This window comes from Solanum tuberosum, unplaced genomic scaffold, assembly GCF_000226075.1.
Source record: "Solanum tuberosum cultivar DM 1-3 516 R44 unplaced genomic scaffold, SolTub_3.0 scf00095, whole genome shotgun sequence".
Lineage (NCBI taxonomy): Eukaryota > Viridiplantae > Streptophyta > Magnoliopsida > Solanales > Solanaceae > Solanum > Solanum tuberosum.
In genome coordinates this window covers 868500-896160 of record NW_006239021.1, presented here as the reverse complement: position 1 = coordinate 896160, position 27661 = coordinate 868500, and the positions used below count along the sequence as shown (strand labels likewise).

The following is a 27661-nucleotide window of genomic DNA, read 5'->3' as shown; positions in this document are numbered from 1 at the left end:
GTGTAAACATCTCAACTGCTTACCTCTAAGTAGAATATCAAAATTAAAAAAATGACTTGGTACATTGTTTACAAGAAATAATCAATTCTAGAAAATACTTCAAAACATTTAGTTTCATCATTCATCAAATTGCTTCTTTCAGCATAGTCTATGTTTATTACAAAATTCAAGTTCATTCATCTGAACAAGCTATATCAAATTCCATAAATAGAAGTGTATTTTAAAACTGAAGGCAAAAAACAGGCGCGTTTTCTTTAATTTTCCTATGAGTACAGTAGCTTTTAGGGAAACAAATCCATCTTGACTAATGTTTCCCAAAAATTATAATTGCTTTAGACTTCTGAGTTATTGTATATACGCTTCATTTCTGGATTTCCTTATAAAGCTTTTCTTACATTTTATGTTCGATAATATTTATAAAAAAATGTTGGATAACATATCTTGAGGATGATAGTCGATAAGAGAATCCAACATTTAAAAGGTGTCACCTAGTGATCAATGAAGTGGATTACATTTGCCAAAAACCTCTATTGATTCCACATTGTTTGACAAGACGGCTTAGCATGCACACATCTTATCTCCTTAGCTTTTAGGGGTCGTTTGGTTTGGAAACAAGTTATGATGAGATTAGTTATGCTCAGATTAGTTATGATAGGATAAGTTATGCTGAGATTCTTTTTTATTGGGTGTTTGGTTTGTATACAAATAATATGTATTGCATAAATTTTAAGAACAAGTTGTTTGTTTACAAAATTACCCTTCACTTTATTTAGTTTTTTGTAGTTTCTTTGCAAGCTTTAATTATTCATTTTTTTAGAAAAATAAAACTTGCATCTTATTTAGCTTAAATATTTTTGTGTGTGCATTCCTACCATGGTACTGTATGTATTTAAAAATATTTTTTTTTTCTTATTTAGCTTAAAAATAGAATTTTCATCTTGAGTTTGTTAAAGTAGAAGAGGATTTGTAACCGTGTTTTCAAAAACGTTTTTGGGGCGAGTCTCGGGGCGAGGCGTAAATTAAAGACGTGGATCCATAAGGCGCAAGTCCTAAAATTTGAGGCATATTCCCCGAGCATAAAAACGTAAGTCTTGGGGGTAAAAACGTACGCTCGGGCATTTTTAATTTATTTTTTTAACCTTTTTTGCTTTAAATCATATTCTTATTATTGGTGTAATGATATTTCTCAAATAGTAATTATAATACATTTTATCTTCATTATTGATTTTTAATACTTATCTCAAATAAAAATCATAAATCATTGAAAGGTTTACTTTTATTTATTTTATTAGTAATAAAACTATAAAATTATTCTTTACGTATATAATGAAAAAGGGGTAAGAAATGAGGATGAGCAACACTACGTCAACTTGTTGTGAGATTCAACAATAAAAAGTTTAAAAACAATTATTTCTTACCGAGCAAGATTCAATGAATCTGGTTAGAAAATACAAAAAGATATCGCCAAATTTAAATATTACAAAGTACTCCCTCCATTTCAGTTTATTGGTCCTTACATTTATTTATTTTTACTCGTCCATTTTAACAAACTAGTTTTATTGCACGTGCGTTGCACATGAATGCCAAATTATGTAGTATACTACTTTTTAAAATAATGTCAATATTATTAAATCAAAAATTTAAATAAACGAATTTAAATATATTCAAAGTTATGAATAACATGTTCAATTAGTCTAGAAAAATTTATCCCATAATTTTAGAATTTCTTGAGTCAAAATCAATCTCGATAAACTTCCACCCCTTGGATCAACAGTTTGAAATTTGAAATTGATTGCATAATTGTGTTACTTATAAGGAAAAGGTTGAAGTTTCCCCTAGACTATGACCGAAATCTCAGAGACACACATAACTAAACTAAGGTCCTATTACTCCCCTAGCCCATCTTTTTTTGTAATTTTGTGCACCTTTTTGGCTTACATGGCATCCAAATATCTTTCACGCGATTCAATTGCGTGGAGTCACGGAGTGTGCCACGCGCGTAAGACAAAAGGTGTACAAAATAACAAAAAAAAAAAAAAGCTCAGGGGGATTTCGGTCATAGTCTAGGGGGTACTTGTGACTTATCCCTTACTTATAAGCTATGTAGTCCAATTTGATAATCAAAATTAGATTTTGATATCGTTTGCTAGGTCAAATTAATAATTTTTCAATTCTATATTTATAAGGTCTAAACCTAAGCCCTTAAAATCACTAGTTTTCACGATCCAAATCCTACCAAAAAGTGTATAATCTCATTAAATGTTTAGAGAATTAGTACCTAGAATATTAGATTGAAATTTCAACAATTTGAATTTAAAACCGAGAGTTTTTCCTCAAAAACTTTATTAAATGGATGTTTTTTTTATATATACTTATGAAACTTGATATTTTAATATTAATTGTATAGTCACAATTGAGGAACCTAACATATATGAAAAAACCTTAGCACATGCAAAACCTTAGCTGGTCACCTCTCTTTTTGTGACTTGGACTCTCACAATAGCAGAAAGTTAGCATTGACTGACTTTCGCCTTTGTGGAGGCTAGGTCTGGTCCCCCTCTTTACGAATGCGACCCTCTAGGCCACACTGTGACACATCAACTGATAGAAATTTTAATATCTGTGTTAAATTTTTTACTAAAGTCCCAAATAATCACCATATTATTATATATCATATATTATCATCATATTTATTTATATATTATTTTTTATTTTCTTTGAACAGTTTACATTCTGTATTTAATTTCTGCTTTAGAACTTAGGCAACAAAAAAAAGAAAATAAAAAAAAGAGAGAGAGAGAACTTAATCCACTTGCATCAAGTTGAAATTGTAAAGAAGACAGTTGACATCTTTCAAATTATTACTTTTAAAATGCTAATAGGTAATAGTTAATACCAAATTCAGAAAAGGACGCAAGTAAACAAAGAGGAAACAGCAAGGCAATAATAATTTTATGGAAGTCAACTTTCCAAAATGCAAAATCTTAATTTTATTTGCAAACAAACTGCCTATTTTGCACATAATATTTTCTTTCGTTCTCCAAAAAATCAATCGAAAAAAAAGAGAGAAAGGAAAACAATATGGTTGATGTGGGGGTGGAATTTCTGTTAGAGAACTTGAAGCAATTGGTGCTGGACAATGTGGAGTTAATCGGAGGAGTTAAAGATGAAATCGAGAATCTGCATGATGATTTGGAGAAATTCAAGGCCTTTCTTAAGGAAGCTGCAATGGTCCGCAGCGAAAACTTAGTTCTGAAAGAATTAGTGAAGAGTATCAAAAAAGTGGTGAATCATGCTGAAGATGCTATTGATAAATTTGTAATCGAAGCTAAGAATCATAAGGATAAAGGGTTTAAAGCGGTTTTTCATAAACCTGCACATTATAAAAGAGTGAGGGAGGCCGCTGTGGAGATTAAAGGTATAAGAGATAGAATGAGAGAAATTCAGCAAAATAACGCACATGACCTTCAGGCACTTCAAGTTCATGATGATTCACTCAACAGTGGGGAAGAGAGACAGGTATTGCTTCAAGTCCTTGATTTCGACAAAATTCGCTCATGAAAATATAAGGATCCGGTCAGCACGCCCATATTTGTGTGTGGGTTTATTTATTAATTTGATCCGACTAGTTCAGATCATCTAAAAGTTGAAACCAAATTGACCATGAGAAACCTTATCAGTTTTTGTTTGATATGTTATATATAGCTAAATTAATAAAGATTTTTTTATTAGATACTTAAAGAAATTAAAACTTAGTAAGTATGAGAGAACTTACCTGTTCGGTATCAAAAATTTTGAGCATTTAACCCAAAACCTTGAGGCAATGAGTGGAGTAGTATCCTTAGTGGCTGAATTCAACCGAACTCAATAGCTTTTGTTTAAACTGTGTATTCATATTGAATATATCATTAAATATATGTGCATATTAAATTAGTTACTACGTGTTAGCCTTTTGAAGTTACCTTTTTAAAATCTAGAATACATAAAGTTGAAATCTTAGTTCGAATGAAGGTGAGCGAGCGTAGATGACAATGTAGTGCTTAAAGATAGACAATTCAGACATGCTCTGCAGCCCTGCAAGTACTTTGAGACAGGAAGATACCTAACAAAGTAAAAGAAAAGTTCATAGAACGATAGTGAAATATCAATTTTATATGAGAACGAATTTTAGCCAACATATCCACAAAATGAGTATTTTGTTTGGATTTGAATGAACCTTTGAATGATTAAGATATGTTTCTAGATTTAAACACATGCATAATTTATTCATTTGTAAAGAAAAGAAATATATAATTTAAATAAAATCAAATTATTACTTAATTAAAAAAAATGCACCATTCATGTTTGATAATATTGGAGATGATTTGTAGTGATGATGGTGGTAATGATTGGTATTAGTGAGTATCAATAGACTATGGTGATGGTGATAGTTATGATGGTGGAGGTGGTTGGTGTTGTAGTAACTGGTGTAATGGTGGGAGTGGTAGTGGTAATGGTGAAGTTGGTTGATATTATTTTTTGGTGGTGGCTAAAGAATGTGTGATGCTCCACAATATGTTAGTGGTAATTTGTGGCGGTGCTAGTTGTGATGCATGATGGGTGATTGATAGTAGAGATTAACTGCAATGATGATAGTGGCGGTGGAGGCGGTGATGACAGTTGATATAATTATAATAATTGAGATGGTAAGTGTACTAGCGAATGAAAGTTGTAGTTGACATCAGTGGTGGTGTTTGATGATGATTGCGATGACAGAATTGGTTATTGGTGGTAGCTAGTGATCATATAGATAGAGTGATTGTGAAAATTATCACACAAAAATATATCTCAATGATATTAAGATTTCGTTCAAGATCCAAATAATTAAGAGCTATTCAAATCAAATACTAGTGTGCTTAAATCTTAATACGAACAAATGCACTTAATAGACCGAAGTTCTGAACCATTCTGATTCCTACCTAATGCAAACAAATGAGGATGTATGGTTTTACACGATTGTACATTATTATAATAGCCATGCCTTAAGTGTTTGTAATGTTAGTGTTCTGATCTGTCTTTGGAAAATCCAACTGTGCTGCTATAGTTGACCTATCCTTTTCTGCTGCCGGCACAAATGCATAATATAATACTACTATATTTTTTGGTTGTATGTTCTTTTTCTTGCCAATGTTACTTAACTTTCATATGTTTAATCTTTATCTTTGCTATTTTAAAAGCCTCCTGTGGTTGAGGAAGATGATGTGGTGGGCTTTGACGATGAGGCGCAGACGGTAATTGATCGTCTTCTTGAAGGATCAGGTGATTTAGAGGTCATTCCAGTTGTTGGAATGCCTGGTCTTGGCAAAACTACACTAGCCACTAAGATCTTCAAGCATCCGAAGATTGAGTATGAGTTCTTTACTCGACTTTGGCTTTATGTTTCCCAATCATACAAGACAAGAGAATTATATCTTAACATCATCAGTAAATTCACCGGAAACACCAAGAATTGCCGTGATATGTCTGAAACGGATTTAGCTCATAAGGTACGAGAGATTTTGGATGAAGGAGGAAAATACTTGATTGTCTTGGATGATGTCTGGTCGACAGATGCTTGGGATCGTATCAAGATTGCTTTCCCAAAAAATGACAAGGGCAATAGAGTATTGTTGACTACTCGAGATCACAAAGTCGCAAAACATTGCAATAGGAGTCCACATGATTTAAAATTTCTGACTGATGAAGAAAGTTGGATTTTACTGGAGAAAAGAGCTTTTCACAAAGCTAAATGTCCCCCCGAATTGGAAACAAACGGAAAAAGCATAGCCAGGAAGTGTAAAGGACTACCCCTAGCTATTGTGGTGATTGCAGGAGCTCTAATTGGGAAAGGCAAGACAATAAAGGAATGGGAGCAAGTGGATCAGAGTGTGGGCGAATATTTCATAAATAGAGATCAGCCAAATAATTGTAATAAACTGGTGCGGATGAGTTATGATGTTTTGCCTTATGACTGGAAAGCTTGCTTTTTATACTTTGGCACATTCCCCAGAGGCTATTTAATCCCTGCCAGGAAATTGATCCGCTTATGGATCGCGGAAGGGTTCATCCAGTACGAAGGGAACTTATCCCTTGAGTGTAAAGCAGAGGAATACTTGAATGAACTCGTAAACAGAAATTTAGTGATGGTAATGCAAAGGACGCTTGACCGACAGATCAAAACTTGTCGTGTTCATGACATGTTGTATGAGTTTTGCTGGCAAGAGGCCACGACAGAGGAAAATCTTTTCCATGAAGTAAAATTCGGTGGTGAGCAATCTGTTTGTGATGTATCCACCCACCGTCGCTTGTGCATTCATTCCTCTGTTGTGGAATTCATTTCTATGAAGCCCTCTGGTGAGCATGTTAGGTCATTCCTATGTTTTTCTCCAGAAAAAAATGACACTCCCCCAACTTTCAGTGCAAACATATCAAAAGCCTTTCCATTGCTAAGGGTGTTTGATACTGAATCCATCAAAATAAATCGCTTTTGCAAGGAGTTCTTTCAATTGTATCATCTGAGGTATATTGCTTTCTCATTTGACTTGATTAAAGTCCTTCCGAAAGATATTGGGAAACTTTGGAACGTACAAACCCTCATTGTCAACACACAACAGATCAACCTTGATATTCAAGCAGACATATTGAACATGCCCCGGCTGAGGCATCTGCACACCAACACGTCTGCTAAATTGCCTACACCTGCTAACCCCAGAACTAGTAAGACTACCTTGGTAAATCAAAGCCTGCAAACCCTCTCCACAATTGCACCAGAAAGCTGCACTGAATATGTTCTCTCGAGGGCTCCAAAGTTGAAAAAACTGGGCATTCGTGGAAAAATAGCTAAGCTACTGGAACCAAGTCTGCCCGTATTGTTCAACAATGTTAAGATGCTGCAATGTCTTGAGAACTTGAAGCTGATAAATGTTGGTCAGACTGATCAGACACAATTACGCCTTCCTCCAGCATCTCTATTTCCAACTAAGTTGAGGAGGCTGACTTTATCAGACACCTGGTTGGAGTGGGATGATATGTCTGTATTGAAACAGTTGGAGTACCTTCTAGTCTTGAAGCTGAAAGACAATGCATTTAAGGGAGAGCACTGGGAACTAAATGATGGAGGTTTTCCTTTCCTAGAAGTGTTATGCATTGAAAGGGCAAACTTAGTTTCTTGGAATGCTTCCGGTGATCACTTCCCGAGACTTAAACATCTTCACATATCATGTGATAAACTTGAGAAGATCCCCATTGGCCTGGCCGATATACGCAGCCTCCAAGTGATGGATTTGCAAAATTCCACCAAATCAGCAGCAAAATCTGCCCGAGAGATACAAGCCAAAAAAAACAAGCTGCAAACTGCTAAATCCCAGAAGTTCGAGCTTTCTGTATTCCCTCCTGATTCTGATGTACAGACAGCTTCTTAGAAAGGTTAGTTAAATCTTCCCTTAACATCAATCTCTTTGATTTGTGCTTCGTATTCCAAAAGAAATGTTTAATTATCTGCTATCTCCCCTTTCCCAAGGAGCCTATAACTTGTTAAAATACTAGCCAGTAGCATGAGATAGGAGCATCCAGTAACAATTTACACATCATTTGGAATAGTAATCGTAATATCAAATCGTGGTGATAAGCTTATGCATGTTTTCTCCATTTGCTATGACAGATGCTAGTGAAATTACCTATGGATTTTCGGTTGCATTTAGTAATTATCTCACCTTATGGCTTTTGATAAAACTTCAATTGGTAGTAACATGTTCCTCCATTTTTCTTGGTGAGTTTCATATTTTTTTTCCATTGTGACCTACTCGTCAACAACTTACACCATGCTATTGGTACAGGTCTAAAATAATCGCATGCTGCTGGTTCAACCAGCCTGGTTGGCGCGCATGGTTTTTGCTTCATTTGGCTCACTGCTCAAACAGCGAAGCCAATTGCATTTCATAAGTGGAACGACTGATCCACAGTTTTGTAACTCTTTGGTTTCTTACTGTATTTGATGTGTGTTCATGTTTTATTGATTGTGGCTGCAATGTGCCATCGTAGCCGAGGAATAAGAACCAAATGTAACGTTCAAGAAATCTCAGACATTGATACTTATAAGTTATACCACTCTGAATTTTCTCCATTCAGATACAACAACAGAACAATAGTCACTTGTTTTGATTCATACACAATTTGATCATGTTTTATTATTTAAACAGCACTTCTGGTTCTTCAAAGATTGTTTTTTTTCTCTATACTGTCATCTATAACTAGAGGCATTTGATTGTGGGGGGGTAAGGTTTGCGTGTACACCACCCTCCTCATATCTCACTTTTGGGGATTACACTAGGTATGTTCTTGTTGTATCGTGTAATCATCTCAACTGCTTACCTCTAAGTAGAATATCAAAAAAAATAAAAATGACTTGGTACATTGTTTACAAGAAATAATCAATTCTAGAAAATACTTCAAAACATCTAGTTTCACCATTCATCAAATTGCTTCTTACAGCATAGTCTATGATTATTACAAAATTCAAGTTCATTCATCTGAACAAGCTAAATCAAATTCCAAAAATAGAAGGACTAAAGTTTCCCAAAAAAACTAATTGCTTTAGACTTTTGAGTTATGTATAAACGCTTCATTTCTGGATTTCCTTATAAAGCTTTTCTTACATTTTATGTTCAATAATATTCATAAAAAACGTTGGATAACATAATATCTTGAGGATGATAGTCGATAAGAAAATCCAGCATTTAAAGGTGTGGCATAGTGATCAATGAAGTGGATTACCTTTGCCAAAAACCTCTAGTGATTCCATATTGTTTGACAAAACGGCTTAACATGCACACATCTTATCTCCTTAGCTTTTATTGTATTGTTGTTCTATGCAATGTTGTTGGTTTATGAGGATTTGACCAACAAGTATGGAAAGCATGATGGAGATGAAGAAAAGATGGGGAAGGAACAATTGGATGGTGATAGAGAAGGAACATGACAGTCCCATAATACTACTAATGCAATTATGAATTAAAAAAATCAGTTGCAGCACAATAGGAGACGAACATATTTGTGACAGCAATCTGATGATAATGTTTGGGAAATTCATCTTTCTGTTATTTGTATAATGAAAATAACAGATGACTCAATTGTGGATATGTATTCTTCTTGAAGAATATATCTAGATGAAAATAAACAAAACATAATCTTGAATAATGAATCGCAAGGTTACATGAATTCTGTGTAAATGAAAGTTAAAATGATGGAAAACTCTAAAGATAGTTTTCCAGTAGAATGCGGATTTCTCTTCCAAGAAAGGAAGGATGCAAGAAATCGCGTCCCTCCTAGACACCTGAGCAGGTTTTTTTTCTAATAACATTCCAAGTGTTTGTTTACACAAACAGAGGCTAAACATATAAACAAATGATCAATTTTCACAGTTTCCACTAAACAAGGGGAGACATCCTTCTTTAGCATACTAGAATCACTATACACACCTCAGGATAGAGTATTAGTAACTAAGCACTGGTCCGTCGAAATGATTCAATTTTCTGAAGCCTAATCTGTTCTCTGAACTTGGCAATGAATTCACCAGCTTTTCTATCAACCTCACTTCCTAGATCCATATCTTCAGCAAGGTCAAAGTCAGCTTCTTCATCTGAACTCGTGTGAGAATTGGTTAGCACAGTCTCTGAGTTCTCCTTGGCCTCCACAATGTCTGTATTCGTAAAATGTTGCTTTGCTTCAGGCTCACTTTCAAAGAATGCTGAGCTTGGAATTGGCCCACTGTTGTCAAGAATGCCTTCTCTGGAATTGACGGGTGGTTTTGAATCCCCTTTTCGATTAATGCATTTCAAGGATGATGTTGTGTCAAATTGATTATAACGTACCTCATTTACGTCTCCACCTTCTTTTGGACAGTCAACCTTTCTTTTTGATCTATCAATATAACTTCTTCGGGATCTAAATGTTCTGACTGATTTTCCCCTTGATGAATTATTCACAGGTGATGGCTGTTTCATGTCCGAGACCAAGGAGTTGACACTTTGTTTTCGTGTGTACGAAGAATCCTGTTTAAGATCCTTGCTGACATGCTTCAATTTATCTTTTGAACTTTCCTGCATGGTTATTTCTGAAGAAGAACCAATACTAAATGCTCGAGACTTTGAGGTATGATATGTTGCTTCACCATTCACAGGTGCAACATCCTTCAGTTTTTCTTTAGATGTGCGAAGTGTATCAAACTCTGAGGAAGAACCAACAGTAGATCGTTGAGCCTTTGAAGCAACAAATGCAGCTGCATCATCCATTGATCTCGCTGTTGGATGACTAACTTGGATGGGTGGAGGCTTGACATTCTTGAGTCTCTCAAGGTCTTGCTTTCTGGAGTTTGGCATCCCTGGAGAAGCAGAGGATATTGGTGAGATTTTTCTGGGTGAAGAAGAATTGGGAATAATTTGAGCGCGTACTCGAGTCCAGAATGACCATGGTTCTTGATGCTCAAACTCTGTTTCTCCAGCAGAGTGGGACTTAGAATGTGGATGACCTTGAACATGACATGTTTCTCTGCTGGAAGGATACATTTTCATCTTTTTTTCATCTTCTTCATAGTAATCTCTCAGCAGCACATTCATTTCTGAACATGACTCATTGCTAGATTGTTTGACATTTGAAGTTAAAACTGCTGATTCTCCAACGGATGCTCCTGTCTGTTGTGAAGTTGAGATGGGCATACTCTCAAATGCATAATGTGGCTCAGAGTGTGGCATTTTTCCACTTTCATTTTCTGAAGAATAAGAGGATGAAGGTGAGGTAATAGTTGGTGAACAAGAAGTAGGACTAGTCCGAGAGGATACCGGTTTACTGAATGACCTAGACTTGAGATACCCAAACTCCAATTGTCCAACTGAGTGAGGTCTAGAATGTGAAGGCAGTCTAACTGTATTCACTTCTTCTAGCTCCCTCCTCTGAGACCTCGAGCGCCATGAAACTTGGCGAGGTCCAGAAGCTTCCTCAAACTTGCTCCTCAAATTGACTGAAGCCATACCTCTTATCTTCTCCTCACTAACTTCATAACCATTACAACCAGACGAACCCCCTGAATTAACAGTATCTTCAACAATAAATTCAGATTTTTCAGCATTAACTCTGTATCTCAGGCTCCTAACGGGCAAGCCTAAAGGTTTATGGTCAATGTGGGATACCTTTTCAACCCCATAGTTTCCATTGGCAACAACCACCATGGATTCACCAAGAAAGTACTGTGAATTCCAAACTTGAGCTACTTCCCTCTCATTAAACACCTCCGTATTTTCGACCCCTCCTATCTCCGTAAAGGTTCTACTTTTCTCAACTTCATCAAGATTAGTCCTTTCTTGACCCCTGTACTCATAATGCAAAAACTGAGAATCCCAATTTGGGATCACTCTTTTGTCATCAGACCCACATAAAATCTCATCCCCATTTTCATCTGAAAAAGATCTACTTCTTTCACCCCCAACAAGCTCAAACCTTTCCTGTTCCCTACCCTCATGATTCAAGAATTGAGAATCCCAATTTGGGATCACTCCTTTCTCATCAGACCCACAATAATTTTCAAGCCCATCATCAAAGATTGAAACTACATTAGACATCCCAGGACCATATGCATCTGAACCATCAAATCTTGAATGTGTTTCAGCATAAGTCTTGTTACTACTTCTTTTACAAAACAAACCATAACACACAACAATGCCAATGAACAAAAGATGAAACAGCTCCCAGAACTGAGTTACTATACTTTGAGTTATAAAGTCAGGAGCTTGGGAAGGAAAGAGTGGAACAACAACAAGAACAATCATGACTAGTACAGATTTCAAGAAAATGTCAGAGCGAGACTTACCCAAATGCTGCTGCTGCTTCACTGTTGAAGCTCTTTGAGGAACAACAAAATGGGGTTGCTGGGAATAGTCTGTAGATGCAGTTGCTGCCATTGTTGATTTTGGAGGTTAGGTGAAGCAGAAGAAAGGAAGACTTAACAACAAAGGGAAAGACAAAAAGGGCATGAGTGTGTGGAAGAGAGAGTATATATTTCACTCTACTGTGTGAAAGAGAGAGAAGAAACAGACAGCACATCAGTAATCAAAAGGTGTCATTATTTTATGGTTTTCTATCTCTCCATTATCAAGCAAAGGTCCATTTTTAGCGGTGATTGCGATCGACAATGTAACCAAAAAAAAGAAAAGATGGATGATTGAATTGAGTAACTTTTGCTCAAATTATGTATTTATATTAAGAAGTTTATAGTATATAAGAAAAAGATTCAAATACATCATTGGACTTTGAGTATGTCCTTAGTTTAATCTCATTATGTTATTTTCGTTTAAGAAAAGACTCATTCATATCATTATTTGTTAACTGAAATCGCAAAATAAGTCAAATGGTTTCTCAAAGTTCGACGATATATTTGAGCTTTTTTTATATTTAAAAAATGATTTAATTAATAACGTGATCAAATCATAATTGACTACGTGTAAAAAAATGATTTTTCAAAATCGAAATTGTTTTAAGTTTACAATTAATGACATGGATGAACCTTTTCTCAACAAAAATACATAGATAGATCAAATTTTTACGATGAGGTAAATAAACTTTTTGTCAAAGTTTGAAAATATATTTAAGCTTTTTCCCTATGTCAAGTTTAATATTCAATTATTAACACTTGAAATCATTTATAAAACTTAAAATTTGTACTGGCATTACACATAGTCCCTCCTGCATTTCTTATCAATTTGTTTTATGTTTGAAAATGTCACAGATAAAATCTTATTACCTTCTTCCTAAAGAAAACAACTTACTAATAAGTATCATTTTATTTGTATCTTTTGAAAATCTAATTATTTCAGTGACATAGATTGATACAAGGATGCAAGCATTTTGATAATATTTAGAAATTTTGCAACATAGTAAAATGGAGTATAATTTTTAATACTTCGTGAAACAGATGTTCGTAATCCTCCTTCTTGTAACCTAACCCTACTTCATTCACCGGACATTTTCCACCTCACATTTAAACTTATTTTTGTCATGTAGGTAAAGCTAAGCTAAAAGAACATCAAAAGTTATTTGATTTATTTGAATATAAAATTTAATTATTTGGGTGAAGAGGGGTTGTATTTGTAAGTTTAAGAAACTAAGAAGAATGTAACTGCAATTTAGCCATTTATATACCAAGTATCAAAATGTTGTAAAAAATCAAGATTCTCACTCCTGTTGGTAAATCATCAAAGATCAAAATTTGAAGCATCCAAAAACACTCTCAATAAAGATCCCTAAAGCTGATTGCTTGTGCAATTGGGGCTCAAGGTTTTAGGAGCTGTCTACAAATGGCTGAGATTGTAGAAGCAGATAATTACGAAGGCATAATCACAAGAATCGAGCACAAGTCCCGCAAGATCGAAAGTTTACTCAAACAGTACACAAATTTCTACCCTTTATAAAGTTCCAATTTTTCCTTTTTCATGTCTGCATAAAAACAATCTATAACTGTTTAATAATGAATACCCATTTGTGATTTTGGTTATTTGTTAGGTATAAACCAGTGGAAGCTCTGAAAACAGCTCTAGAAGGATCACCTCCCAAAACCAAGGATGAAAGATGCAAGGTTCAATCTTTTTGCCCATGGCTTTTGTAAAAGTATGTTTTTTTAATTAGAATATGAGTCTACTTTACAACTTGTGAGTTGACAGTATTTTTGTGTGTGTGTTTGTGTTTGTGTTTGCAGTCTGCTAATTGGATAGTGGTGCATAGGGCTATAATGGCTAACAAGGATGTGGATAGCTTGTTCTCTGCATTGGATCCTGAGTACTATGATATTCTCATGAAGTAAGTTCATTTTTGTTCCTAATTGTTCTATGTATTTATGCCTAGATGTGAATCATGTCCATAGAAAATTGTTATGGTGGTATGCTACGAGTACTATATCTCCGATGCTTTATTATTGCTTACTGAAATATAGAATGTAAGTGGCAAGATCATGGGAATTATGTGAAATCAGTGATTTTATTTACTTGAGGGCTTTGATGCATTTTTGACTGATTGAGATTTGGACAAAGGGACTCCACTTAATTATCGATACTTGTTTAGCAATCCTCAAAATATTATTGTTGAGCCTCTGGTGCTGCTGTTATGCATACATAAATGGGAATGTGATGCAAGGCTTGTAATCCCATCTTCACGAAGATATTTAGAAATTTAATATTGCAGTTGAGTTACAAAAATTGATGCAAGGAAGTGGAATTTAAAGAAATCTAAATCTGACAGAGCAGTATCCGACAATAATCTTTTGAAATTAAACCATCCGATTGAAATCAGAGATGGTATTATTGAAGTTCCAGAGCTTGTCTTTTCAGGAAATAGCTGACGACTCTTTGAGCTGATGGTGTTGCAATGCATTACTTCGTGCAGTTACGTATATATGTAATTAATTTTAAGATCAAGAAGAAAGTGAAATACACAATCTTCTGCTCTATGATTAAATAGACAAATATTGTTCTATGCCAGTTTGCTTATAACAACCAGTTTAGAGTGATAAACATGTTCAAGTAGAAATAGGCCAGGACAGAATAGCCTAGTAATAAAATCCTTCCACCTCCAGTTTTGATTTCGGGGTTTGAGTCACCAATGGTAGAAAAATGGAAAAAGCCACACTGTTGGACTCCTAGGCTCAGGAAACTTGGGGATGGGGTTAACCATGCTCAGAAAAGAAAAGCAGTTAAGTAGAATAATCGATTGAACAATCTTTTAAAACTCTTATATTGAGTATCATGGCCTGAAAATTACATATTTTGAGATTGCACATTCTTATATATATCTTATGCTTATTTACTCTAGGTTACAATGGATTTGAGATGGGTCATGAAATCTGTTGACAATGAGATACTTTGTTAAGATTTTCAAAGAACTTTAATTGGACATTTTGGTAAATGCCAACAATATGCTTTTTCAAATTTAGTCGACAACATGCAAGCATTTTTTGACCTCAGCTTGGGTTTTTAATGTGCAACAACTAGCTAAACTTGGTATTGGTCTTACATCTCCATGAATACAAGATATTATTGCTTTAAAGAAATGTTTTTTAAATGAATGCACCATGTTGGTAGGTGAGATTGCCTTTTCATTGATTTTCTACCACAAGCAACCAGGAAACTGGTGTAATACTTGCTAGTTGCTTGATCGGGTGCAAATCTCAGTCCTGAAATCTGAGGTGAGACAACATAGTTAAACACTAAAATAAAGTTGAAGGAATCATCTGGCAAGAAGGGTCTGAAAGTTCATTGGGAATAACTTGGGTTGGTATGCTTATCCGGCGCTAAGATGAAGATATTTCAACTTAAGAACCAAGAGACTTTCTCTTACTTTTATCTATATGTTGTTTCTTTACAAAGCTTTACCTTCAACTTATGATAAAGGGCTTAATTCAGGGGTTGGAAGGGGTGAAGTTCCTATTTTCTGTAAACATCTGAAGATAATAACTTGGTAAAAAAAAACAAAGTTGGCCCTACTCTTAAATGTGCCAGCATATTTACTACTCTCATATATTAGCTTAAAATATTGGCCAAGGAGATTGAGAATAGAGAGATATAGAGCTATAACTTACTACTGGGATGAGTTGGAGAAATTTTGCATGATCAGTCAAGATAGGTTTGATCTATGTGGCAATCATGTTTGGGTACTTTTTATTGGTTTTATACGGGTTTAAATGAGTTGAGTTAGTATGGAAGTCAGGTTTTGGTATTATGATCTTGAACTTGAGATCCTCAGGTTAGTATAGATTTTTCAGTAACAGGGAGACACCCTTCCCTGTTGTAGCTTAGAATATTATGGGATAGCTCGCTGCTGCAAATCAAGGAAGAAACATTGAATGCACAGTCTCAGAGATTCAATCCGGTATGCCACTGTTCTAAATGGTGGCCATTATCGATATTGAGAATTGAGAGAGACTCTCTCACCCCCATCTGCCAATTTAAATGGTAGGCAAGTAGACCATTTACATACTGCTCCGCACTTAGAAGTCAGTCCCCGCTGTTTCAAATTGTCTCTTAGGATAAATGTGACTGATAAGTCCTCGTTTTTCTTTCCATTTATCAGAAAGAAAAGGACCTTGTCTTTCCTTTTTGTTTTGTGAAACAATTGACTTATTTTTCTTCTATCAAAATATTGCATAGCCTTCTTCCTTTGACTTACAAATTTCTCTTGATATGTATATTCTGCACTGTAGTAAGCATACTATAGTAGGAGATGCATAAGCCCAAATGTCTCTGTACATATTCAAACATTATCCATCATTTTCCTGTCCAGTTGTATTTGGCTCTGTTTCACTTTTTTAAGGTTTTAACTTTTATCTAGACCAATTTACTGAATGTGTACAATAATTTGAAACAATACTTACAAAATTTAGATAGCACAGTAAAAATGCTAAAAGGTTGAATTTTTTTTAGTCAGAAATCATTTTCATTAATATGTCAAGATGGTGCTAAAAAGTACACGTACTGTGTGGTAATGTTGGCTACTTTTGGTTTCCTATCAAGCTATCAAATTTACTATACATGAATATATTCTTTCTCTACTCCATATATATAAATGAGACGAAAGAAACTCTTTAGATTCCTTAAGTTTTTCTCATTGCTTTGAAAGAGCTCCTACTTCTTCCAGTCGATGTAGTCTTAGAAAAGCAAAGTGGCCTAGTTTTCCATGTTGTTTTCGACTTTTCTGAAGCTAACTCTCTTTTGTGGTGTAAAAAGAAAACCTCTGCCTATATCTGTGAAGCCATTTTGTAGTGTTACAATAAATGATCACTAACCTTCTCATACTCCTTGCACATAAACACCAACTTACAACAATCTGTTTCCTCCTCATGTGATTTTCCATCGGAAAGAATATTATCCCACTCTATGCAGCATCTGAAGGTCACTTTATTTGGTCTTTGTGTATTCATATCTCCTTTCACCTTGTCTTCTTTTTCCTACCTAGTAAGACCCATATAATAGAAGCTCATTGAAAATGTACTTGCATTGCTTGTTTCTTATATCCTCACCACTTTCTGTTTAAAATGTAGATTCATGTCAACTCCTCCACTTCTTTTCATTCCCTTTCTGAATTGCGTCTTCTCAAGCTAGTTTTCCAAGATGAACCCTTAGTTCTTTTGTTCAGCAACAATTGCCAGATGAGCAATCACATAGGCCCTTCGATAAGCATGCTTTCAAGTTTAATTTCTGTTTCCACATCATATGTTGAACCAAATTGTTTCCAGTTACAATTTCCAACATTAATACCAATAAATCTTGTAAAATCATCTTTTCCCTTCAATAATACCTTTCTTAGTGTTATTCAGTTACCTCATTCAACTACTGTCCATTTCTAGATGTTCTGTATTTAGCAACTATCACCTCTTTTTTTTGCCCTTTTTTATCGACCAAAAAAAAAAAGAAAACTTTCACCTATTTCCGTACAGCATCACCTTATATGCAAATCTCCATATTCATTTTCATGTCAAGGCCAATACATTTGATCGGTTTCACCTTTTTCTGTACAGCATCACCTTATATTCAAATCTCCATATTCATTTTCATGTCAAGGCCAATACATCTGATCTCCTTACTCCTCCAGTGTTGGGGGCTATATTTTCTCCCCATCAAATGATATACCTACTCCGTCCTTTCCTCTGATAAAAACTTCAGTGATTTCTAGCTAGATAGTTGATTTCAACGGCTTTCTCTTCTCTCTTTAGACAAGTATGATATCTTCCACCCACTTAACATTTGTTCTAAATTTGCAATCACTTATTGCAATATATTGACAATATGCAGTGAATTTAAAAAAAAAAACAAATTCCGCAAAGGATTGCTCATTGCTCATGGAACTACTCTTTGGACCATATTTAAATCCTTTTCCCATATGTATATATTTTATTTTCTATGAATTTAATATAGTAATATAAAGCCATGATGGAGTTGCATTCCAAATACGAAGACTTAAGAATTTATGCTCCCCATTGGTGCGACATAAGTATCAGAGAAACAAACAACTGACATGAGAGTCATGTCTTATAGTTGGACACAAAGTTTTGAAAATAAGGGAATATGACACAAGTTAGACAGGATCTTATAGTTTTGAAGTATATTATATGAAATAGGACCTAAACTAGTAAAAGACTATGTTGCTCTGATCCTTAGAACTACTGCCTGATGCGTGTTGATTCCTTCAAAAGTTGCGCATTTTTTTGGAGGATCCGACCCGGTGCAAGGACATCTTTGGAGGATCTGAGCAACAGAGATAAAAAAACATTGTAAGTAATTAAAAAGATGCAAAAAGAAACATAAAGTGAATCCACAAGTCTTTAGTAAAGCATCCAAATCGCACCAATAGCAACATACAAAGCTCTGTTTCTTGGCTATGTTCAACAAAAAAAATGAAAAATGGCTTCATCTCTTGGCTAATTGGTACTCAGATGCATCTCCTCAAAAACATCTGTGGTTGACATAGATTAATATAGTATTTAGTTAATTAAGGTGAGGGACAAAGAAAAGAGATTTCTTACCTGTACAGATATGGTTGTATGCTGATTAGCATTGATTCTTTAGTTGCAGTATACGTGGTTACACCAACATTCTACCTTTGAAACAAGATGACAACTTTAAACAGTTCACCGCTGATTTGGTTTCCTTTGGTTCTGGTTTAGTCTTTAATCTTAAATCTGCTTTTATCCTCATTAGTGTAAAGAAGAAGAAGGAATTATGTGATGCAAGGTGACATTATCTCGTTGAATGAACTCTTTTTGACAGCTTTCATTTGTTTAATGGACCATAGCAGCTACCCCAGCATAACTCATTTCTTTTTCTGATATTAGACCATCTAGCCTCTGCTTCACACACACACTATTAGCTGAAATGAACTCGTTTGACGGAAGCATATTTGAGACACAAAGAAGAAATGTGTAAATGTGAAATTGCCATGTGATTTATCCAATAGATCTACCTGATTCAGTTTCACCAAGTAATGTAGCATACAAGATTCACGGTTGAACCGTCTATCTGATGTGCAGGTACTTGTACAGAGGTTTGTCTACTGGAGACCGCCCAACATGTGACCAATGTCTAAGGATCCATGAAAAACTAACAGAAAAAGCTGGTTTGGGATGCATACTGCGTTGTCTTGCTGACACTGTGAATACTGTGTGACTAATACGCTGGATGAACACAATACTGTAGCAATCTGTATATGTCTTGTCTTTGCATTTCGATTGAATATTGATGTTGAGATTGAGTTTAGCCTATTTTCAAAGGGCTGCTTCCTCTCCTTTAGTCGTCTGTATTCTTCGCGACATATAACATATGAACTGTACCAAGGCAATTTGAGATTTCTGCCGTCCTTTAGTGCATTTTGTGACTCTTGATACCAAGGTTGTTGATTGCATCTGAGAGTGGCCTAGCTATCGATGAGCAGTGGGAAATAACTAAGTAATTTCTTCATATTTGCCTATCAATGAGAGCATGCAAATAATATATAGTATTAAAGTTTGAATCTCAATTGATACGGAAAAAACCAAGTAAAATCATCACATTTCCCTAAATCTTGATGGACAAATTTATACGGTACTTGATTGGCGGGTTATGGACAGGTTGATCCGGACATCACAGTTATTAAAAAAAGATGTTATAATTATCCAGACATACTTTCTCTGTTTGAATTTATTTGATCTACTTCATTTCAAGTCCGTTTTAAAGAGAGTATTTTTTTTCTTTTTGGCAATTCTTTAATTTTAACGTTGCATATGACATGTTTAAGACTACAAGATTAAAGAGTTTTTTGATACATTCAACATGTGACCATAAGATTGAAAAGTTCTCTTTTCATGCTTAAACTTCATGTCAAGTCAAAATTGATAAATAAATTGAAATGGAGGGAGCAAACCAAATAGAAGGATATTAAGGGGTAGGTTAAGTTAATGTATTTTGTGACCTAGATGGAGAATCCTAGCTAGTCAAATACTTTTAGGAGTCGTTCGGTTTGAATACAAGTTAAGATAAGAAAGGATAAATTATCATAGGGATAGTTATGATAGGATAAGCTATGTTGAAATTATTTTTTATCAAGCGTTTGGTTTGTTGTACTATAAGTAATATACTTTTCATAAATTTTAAGAACAACTTATTTGCTTACAAAAATATCATTCATGGACGTGAAAAGTGAGGTATAAAAAGGATTTAAAAGAATAACTTCGTCATTTACCTATTTTATCTCAGAATCAATTATCTCGATAGTATTATACCAGCCAAAAGGTGAGATAACTTATCCCGGTATTATTTATGATAAGTTATCCAAACTTACCAAGCAAACAACAAATCAAATGGCACTATAATTTAATCGACTATTGAGTGGACCCCTTAGTTTAAGGTGCAAAAGTGGATAATAGAAGATAGCAATCATGTCCACTAGTGCCCAAGAGGAGTCCATGATTCTTGTAGTAAAAAGTTTGGAATAGAGGATCTTCATGCAAAAAAGTATGGATATACTATATAATAAAAATAGTTAGTGAACACAATTATGTCTTCCCATTCAAGTAAAACCATTTTCCTACACAAATGAAATGAACAAATTCAAGAAACTGTTCCTCTGAAACCCAACACATCATATCTTACTTTTGGAACATCAAATCATTCACCAACTAAAGAGAATAAAAACATGATCTCAGATTCTCTTGTAATCATCTTCTTACTCTATAAACACTTCCCTACCCTATCTTTAGCAGCTCCAAAACAAGAGTGAAATTACATTTGTGACCTTTGCACATCGAGTGTTTTAGACGCAAACATTGCAGCCCATGGTTTGTTGAGAGGCACTGGCGCTTGGTGGTGATGTGAACGAGAGGCATTGGCTCCGGTGACTGATGAAGAGGCCGCGGATGATGATACAGCTACGCGCTCGCATTGAGGGCACATTGTGAGGGTGGTTGGAGGGCTCATGTTCATGTACAATTGTGGAGAGAGTTTCAATGCTCTAAGCTCACTAACTTCTTTCTGCAAACGTCTGTTTTCATCCGTCAGATTTTCGCAGCAACGCTTCAAGTATTCACAATCTACCTCTGTTTGCTTCAACTTGGTCCTGAATCATTCAAACCCTCAATAAGTTCAATGCTAAGAACGTTAAAAATTGAAAACTAATCCAACATTTTTACAATATAAAAACCTTAAAAACTAAAACACGTCAAGTTTAAATACTGAAAGCCAGATAAAGTGAATTTTTTGTAAATCTGAATTAGTCGAGCCTCAAAGCAGGTACCATGATAAATTATTAGTAGTAAAAGTTATGTGCCAACAATATAGTTCGCTATTTTTACAAGACATTATAATACATTTATGTTGTTTGACCAAAGCAAAATGCGATACATCTTTATTTTTTAATTACAAGTAAAATTAGATAATTTTTAAATTTTAAGGTGAGAAGTACTTATAATACATGCACACGTGTATCACCCGACAGGACATTACTTTGATTATATCATAATTCATTTTTTTATAATGGAACACTTACTTAACGTGTGTCCATAATAACATGGAAGATTCATGCTACAAACGTGAAATATTATTCCAATACCAAAAATACCCTTGAATCTGTAAACAAATAACATACCTTGCCCTCCTGTTCTGAAACCACACCTCCACTTGTCTTGGCCTCAGATTCAGCTGTTTTGCCAGAGCCAATTTTTGCTTCTGAAATGTGAAAAAGCAAATTAATATTTATTCGTATGAAATTTTATCAGATTTTAATATCTTGGTTTTTTTAAAAGTAAAATGCATGATTAAACATAACTTGACAACGCGTTTGGTCGTGAAAATCATCAACTTTGGCAATAAAATTACAAAAAAAAATCAACTATTTCCGAGAATATGAAAAACACCAAAAAAAAAAAAAAAAAGTTATTTTCATTTTCAAATTACTCACAAAAATTTAGAGACGACTCGAATTTATATTCATGATTAAATACAACTCCAATTTTAATACATCATTTTTCACTTTTTACAAATACACACAATTTTCATGGTCAAACGACTCCTTCAAATTTTAAAAATCACAACTTCAAAAACTCAAAAAAATTAAAATCTATGGTCAAGAGTTATTACACCTTTGCATTTATAAAATTAAAATTCATTGAGTAACTACATTTTAAAAAACAGAAAAATTGGGTGAGAAGTAAATGGTTCCACACAATAAATTCACAAAAGTAATAACCCTGTTTTCCAAAACTACCCTTAACCCACAAAGTTATTTACGAAAACTACCACTCACCGGATTAAGAGTGTTGTGCTCCTTGAATGTATCTTCAAGAACGGCAGCTTGCTCCTTTGACAGCCGGAGTTTCTTCCTTGCCGCCGCATCTCCGCCGTCATCCTCCAGTGAGCTGGTGGCCCTCTCCCCTTCATTCTCTTCTCTGTCATGACTCCTCTTTCCACTCACACTCGAAACAGTGCTGTTAGGTGATGAAACCATTAACACCTGATCTTCTTCTTCATCTTCTTCATCATCACACTCTATAATCATCCTCGCTGGTTCATTCATATCTATTCCCCCTCTTACCCTTTCTCCTCCCTCATCTTTTCTCCCTGCAAAAATTTTTAAAAATGGGTGTTTTTATTTTGACCCATAAAACAGAGCATGCATTCATCAATGGCAGAGCCAAGATTTTCACTAAGCATGAATATACGAAAACTATAAATAGACAAAATATAACAGTCTTAGTTGGTTCCGCCCATCGAATCCATGACTAAAACAAATGAAGAAAAAACAGAGCAAAACAATTTTGAATCTTCACAACTTTTACCTGATGAAATTTGATGATGGTGCATGAAAGGTAAGAGATTCAAAGGGAAAGGAGGAGGAATTTTATGATTATTTTGAGGGCAACTCATGATTCCTAAGCTCAGACTCAAACCTAAACCATCCTCTTTTTCACCACTCATCTTTTTTGCTCTGTTTTTTCCCCCTCTGAAAAACCAAACAATTTCACTTTTTTTCTTCTTTCTTCCCCTTTTATGGAAGAGAAGAAAGAAAATGGGGTTTCTTGTTCTGGGGTTTGAAATGTATGTTGGGGTGGAGGTAGGGTGAAGGGGTAGGGGAGGAAGAGGGGACAGAACGAAGAGAAATGGGGTGTTCCCTTTTGTAGCAGAAGAGTTGCAGCTTTTTTCCTTTGGCTAGTGCAAATACAGTTTGTAGGATAGGTCAGAAAGATTCAGAACCTATCAAATATATATACACATACACAAAAATAATTATAGTGAATCGAATTAAAAATATGAATATCGAATATCAAAGTAGAAAGAGATGTGTGTGTATATATATAGAGAAGAATGGAAAATAGATGTTGAATGATGACTTATGTCAGTGGGTATTGGCACAATGATGATGATAGAGATTGGTTTTGATTACGCTTGTCTTTTTCTTTGTTTTTTCTTCTCTGGATGTTTTTCTGTCTATTTATATTTTGTATGGGGGCCCTATTTTTAACCATGGTTGAAATTTTCAGATTTGAGAATGACTAAACGTAACTGAAACTATTTTTATTATTTTATTTTATTACAAAAGTAAAAAAATAATCTTTTGCTTTTATGAATCATCTGAATTGTAACTTCTCATTAAAAAGTGGCTTTTTTCTAGCGTTGACTGTTGACTAACGTGCGTGCTCTCTCGTGACACACTTTTTCTCAACCCATCTTTTCATACTCACGCGCTCTTTTTTCTCCTCAACCAAGCGCGTGATGCATCTGCCATTGTAAATTAAATTGATTTACTTTTATTATAATCTTGAAGATACATGGAAAATGTTATACTAACTTGTAATTTCTGTCGTATCGAAAGTATTGTTTAAATTTATAACGTATAATTGACATGGTTTGACTCTCATAAACAAAACTGACAAATGTTACTATACGAAGAGAGAAAGCAATTAATGATAGTTATGTTATCATAATTATATGTTTGAATATTGAGGGGAGTATTTAATGATTTAATTAAGAGTTGTCATAATTATATGTTTGAATAGTGTGGGGAGAATTAAACGCATAAATAGCTCCCTTGTTTATGTTACAGAAATAATCTTTGTAATGACTAATTACTTCACGATATTTAATTAAGTTTGCATTTAAACTGCAAGTTACAACTTCAACTTAAAGTTTCTGGACACTCCCACTAAAACTAACTCTTAATTATTACTCCATGTGTCTCAATTTATGTGATACTTTTCGTTTTTCAAGAGTCAAACAGTTTAAGTTTGATCGGAAATTTGCACATGAAATCTTCAATTTTTTTGAAATTTATATATTTGTAAACTACGTAAAAAGTACTATAAGTCACAATAATTGATAATTCAAAATGTTTAAAAGATCTATGAAAAAATTAACGTAAAAAATAGACTTATTTGAATCTCGAAATCTGAAAAGTGCCACATAAAATGAGACGGAGGGAGTACTACTCTCTCCGTTCAATAATATGTGTCCACTATTAATTTTACACACTTCTTTGAATATAATAAATACAATATCTTGAAATATTATGCAATAGAGAAATGACTATAATTAATGATAAGCGTAAATAAGGAAAGGGTAAATTTTTGGTGTCCTATCCCACTATTTTATATCATAGTGATGGGATAAGTTATCCCATATAGGGGTTGGATAAGTTATTCCAGGATAACTAATCTCAGGATAAATAATCCTGGGATAACTAGTTCACAACCAAACGATCCCTAAATGTAAAACTATCCATTGATTTCATAAAATGGACAAGTATTGTTAGACATCTCAAAATATAGTATAGTGGACAACTATTGTTGGACGAAGGGAGTATTATTTATTTTTAGACTTCATTACACTTATAATTTGGTTTTTTTTAATCTCTCCATATTACATAAAAAATTATCCTTAGCATCAATTTTATAAATAGAGAGAGAGGGAGATGGGCTAATTACTAATGATGGTTATAAAGTAGCACTCTTTATAAATATCACTAAAGCTTAAAATATAGCGACGTCGAATCCAATGTCAATTAACTAGTATCGATAAAAACTTTAACACTCTTTATTAACGTGTATATTTATTGTCTCTAAAAAATATTTGTTAAATTATTCTACTCATTTGATCTCATTCTTCCATGGGAAAATGAATCTCAAATCTTGTATCTCATTGTTATATATTTCAATATAGTTTGTATAATAGGAGAGTGGATCTGACAGAATTATTTGCTTATATTTTCTAATTTAATTTTTAGTTTCTATTTCAATAAGTTTTAAAAGTGTATTTTATGTCTATTTCTAAAATCAACTTATCTTTAGTTGAATCCCTAATCATAATTCAACCATCAACAAAATATTTTGATAAATGACAGCTTTTTAAAGAATTATTTACTGAAAATGTAGTGCTAAAACATATTAATTGGAATATATGTTTGATATGTATATGCTCCCTATTTTGAAAGATTGTGGTAGAGTAGTAAGTACTCTTTTATTTTTAATTAAAAGTCTTAAGTTCGAGTTCTCTTGGGTATAGTGTCGTATTTTTTAGAGAGTGTTTTACCCCAGTCCCCAATATGAACTTTCCGGTACGAAATTCAGATTTAGTCACACTTCAATATGAATACCGAACATCATATGATAAAAAATAAATATGATGTAACTAATTTAATTTTAATATTTAAAATACAATGACCTAGTAAATTAACTTTTAAGTAAAAATTTGTTTTAGCCCCTCCCCAATTTTTTTTTAATGTAAAACATCATCTAGCTAATCCAATATGGCAAATATCACTTTATACTAGAGTAGAAAATATAGTGGAGTTGAGCTACACCCACCATATTTTTTTATGACAATTGACTTCCAAAATAAGAATAGGATGATTAATAAAAACGAAAAAATAAAGCAATAAAAAGAGGAAAAAAGTTTTATAAAACTTTGTGCTAAAAAAAGTTAGAGCCAAGCAAATTGGAAGAATCCAAAGCCAAGAAAGAGACCCAAGTTTTTAAAAGTATTTTTGAAAAAGTAATTTGAAAAGATGGTAAAAGACAAGAAAAGTATCACGTGTTAGTTCACGTGATGAAGCATGGAGATGTTTTGTCGACGTGGCATTACATGTAGGGGTGGGACCCACAGCACTCGTGCGTGTCACATTGCCTCCGACAAATACATATCTGTACAATCATTGGATACTCTCTTCTACACGAGTATTTCCTTTTTTAGTTTACTACTACTAACCCTCACTCGCTCTATATAAACAACTGACATACACGCTCTTCGTATCGTCTCGTTAGTTTAGCGTGATTTACATGTATCTAAAGACCTCTTCGAAATGAATAGATAATGGCGATTGAAGGTGGTAGTTATCGATATGAAATGATAACTTTTATAGTGATGACAGTTTGTGTTTATTATTATAATGGTGATTAGCAGGGGCGGAGGCAGCATATATAATGAGGGGGTTGAACCCTCTCGGCGAAAAATATTATTATTTATATATGATTAAAATTATTTTTTAGGTATGTATAATAGATATCGAACTCCCTTCCACTAGTTCATGTACTTACTTCTCAGATTTTGAATCCGCTTATTAAAATTTCTAGCTCCGTCACTGGTGATTAGTGATAGTAGTATGATAGTTTGAGAATGAGACTGTGATTATGTAAAAATTGAGAAGATAGTTAGTACTTAAAATATCGACTTTCTAAAAATACTTAAGTAAACGAAATATTGCTTCATTTGTTTCAATTTATGTAGTTCATTTTCTTTTAGTAAAATCTATCAATTCTTATAGTTAGGAAATAATTTTAATTTAAATTATATTTTTATTTTTAATGAAATAACTTAGAGCCACATAAATAGTCAAATTTTGAAATTTAGACCACAAATTTTAAGAAAATTCCTTCATTTTAGAACTTTTATATCAAACTAAAAAGTATCACATAAATTAAAACGGAGAAAATTTTATTTATGATGTCAACATTTTGTTATGGGTGTCATTGTTCATCAACTCTAGTCAAACACATTAATGATTTTAATATTTTATAAAGTTGAACTTGATTAACTTTCCGACAGTATCTACTAAGGGAAAATAAATACTCCCTCCATTTCATATTAATTGAAGAAAAGTTTTAAATGACCATAAAATTTGGTTAAAATTTGGCCAGAAAATTAGAAAAATTATACTATTTTTTTTATTTTAAAATAAATTGATCTTTTTTTCATTTTTTAGTTAAAAGGTATTAAGGTTAAGAGGGCAAAAATGTTTAAAAAGGTAAAATATCATTCTGGCCAAATTTTGGTCAAAGTTTCTGGCCAAAAAGATTTTTCCTTAATTGAATTATTAAGGTGTTTCACACCATTTAAAAAAAAAGAAGATTAAGACATAACTTAGGCTTAACTTTCCATTTTTACCATTATTAATTATTATCAAAATTATGATTAAAATAACTAAACATTGATTAATAACTAATTCCAATACTAACTAATGAAGGGTAAAATTGAAAAAAACATTCTAAAAGTAGTCTTCAGAATTGAATAATTAAGTGAATTTGAAAAATGAAAAATGTCTCAACAATTCAATTAATATGAAATGGAGGGAGTACAGTCTTAAGTGTCAGGGT

The 27661-nt window shown here is 33.7% G+C and overlaps 4 protein-coding genes across 7 annotated transcripts; 2 read left to right on the top strand and 2 right to left on the bottom strand.

Moving 5' to 3' along the window:
* The first annotated feature begins 3021 nt into the window (after window positions 1–3021).
* Window positions 3022–10086, top strand: LOC102593348 (putative late blight resistance protein homolog R1B-14). Of its 4 annotated transcripts, XR_001473500.1 has the most exons (4): window positions 3022–3519; window positions 5217–7443; window positions 7679–7786; window positions 7854–8140. XR_001473500.1 is itself a non-coding variant. In XM_006347884.2 (3 exons), the coding sequence occupies exons 1-2, from the start codon at window positions 3082–3084 to the stop codon at window positions 7437–7439; spliced, it is 2661 nt and encodes an 886-aa protein (XP_006347946.2). In that variant the 5' UTR covers window positions 3022–3081; the 3' UTR covers window positions 7440–7443; window positions 10004–10086. The 4 variants fall into 4 exon arrangements, 3 of the variants coding, with proteins under 3 accessions (XP_006347946.2, XP_006347944.2, XP_006347945.2); XM_006347884.2 differs by lacking the exons at window positions 7679–7786; window positions 7854–8140 and adding an exon at window positions 10004–10086; XM_006347882.2 differs by lacking the exon at window positions 7679–7786.
* On the bottom strand, window positions 9186–12160 carry LOC102594113 (uncharacterized). The gene has a single exon (XM_006347885.2). The coding sequence runs from the start codon at window positions 11967–11969 to the stop codon at window positions 9516–9518; it is 2454 nt and encodes an 817-aa protein (XP_006347947.1). The 5' UTR covers window positions 11970–12160; the 3' UTR covers window positions 9186–9515.
* A 966-nt stretch (window positions 12161–13126) lies between these two features.
* Window positions 13127–19431, top strand: LOC102592678 (actin-related protein 2/3 complex subunit 5A). The gene is made up of 4 exons (XM_006347880.2): window positions 13127–13450; window positions 13567–13639; window positions 13760–13860; window positions 19079–19431. The coding sequence occupies exons 1-4, from the start codon at window positions 13362–13364 to the stop codon at window positions 19212–19214; spliced, it is 399 nt and encodes a 132-aa protein (XP_006347942.1). The 5' UTR covers window positions 13127–13361; the 3' UTR covers window positions 19215–19431.
* A 1134-nt stretch (window positions 19432–20565) lies between these two features.
* Window positions 20566–23345, bottom strand: LOC102592333 (homeobox-leucine zipper protein HAT3-like). Its single transcript, XM_006347879.2, has 4 exons — window positions 22856–23345; window positions 22324–22637; window positions 21667–21746; window positions 20566–21138 (listed from the first exon to the last, which is right to left on the bottom strand). The coding sequence occupies exons 1-4, from the start codon at window positions 22992–22994 to the stop codon at window positions 20805–20807; spliced, it is 867 nt and encodes a 288-aa protein (XP_006347941.1). The 5' UTR covers window positions 22995–23345; the 3' UTR covers window positions 20566–20804.
* Window positions 23346–27661: the final 4316 nt, after the last annotated feature.

Bases quoted from the DNA above. Each gene is read 5' to 3' on its own strand.
- LOC102593348 (XM_006347884.2), top strand. From the start codon at position 3,082: ATGGTTGATGTGGGGGTGGAATTTCTGTTAGAGAACTTGAAGCAATTG. The intron at 3,520-5,216 runs GTATTGCTTCAA...CTATTTTAAAAG, and splicing joins ACAGTGGGGAAGAGAGACAG to CCTCCTGTGGTTGAGGAAGA.
- LOC102594113 (XM_006347885.2), bottom strand. From the start codon at position 11,969: ATGGCAGCAACTGCATCTACAGACTATTCCCAGCAACCCCATTTTGTT.
- LOC102592678 (XM_006347880.2), top strand. From the start codon at position 13,362: ATGGCTGAGATTGTAGAAGCAGATAATTACGAAGGCATAATCACAAGA. The intron at 13,451-13,566 runs GTACACAAATTT...GTTATTTGTTAG, and splicing joins ATCGAAAGTTTACTCAAACA to GTATAAACCAGTGGAAGCTC. The intron at 13,640-13,759 runs GTTCAATCTTTT...TTGTGTTTGCAG, and splicing joins CCAAGGATGAAAGATGCAAG to TCTGCTAATTGGATAGTGGT.
- LOC102592333 (XM_006347879.2), bottom strand. From the start codon at position 22,994: ATGAGTGGTGAAAAAGAGGATGGTTTAGGTTTGAGTCTGAGCTTAGGA. The intron at 22,638-22,855 runs GTAAAAGTTGTG...AAATTTTTGCAG, and splicing joins CCATCATCAAATTTCATCAG to GGAGAAAAGATGAGGGAGGA. The intron at 21,139-21,666 runs GTATGTTATTTG...TGAATGATTCAG, and splicing joins TTTCAGAACAGGAGGGCAAG to GACCAAGTTGAAGCAAACAG.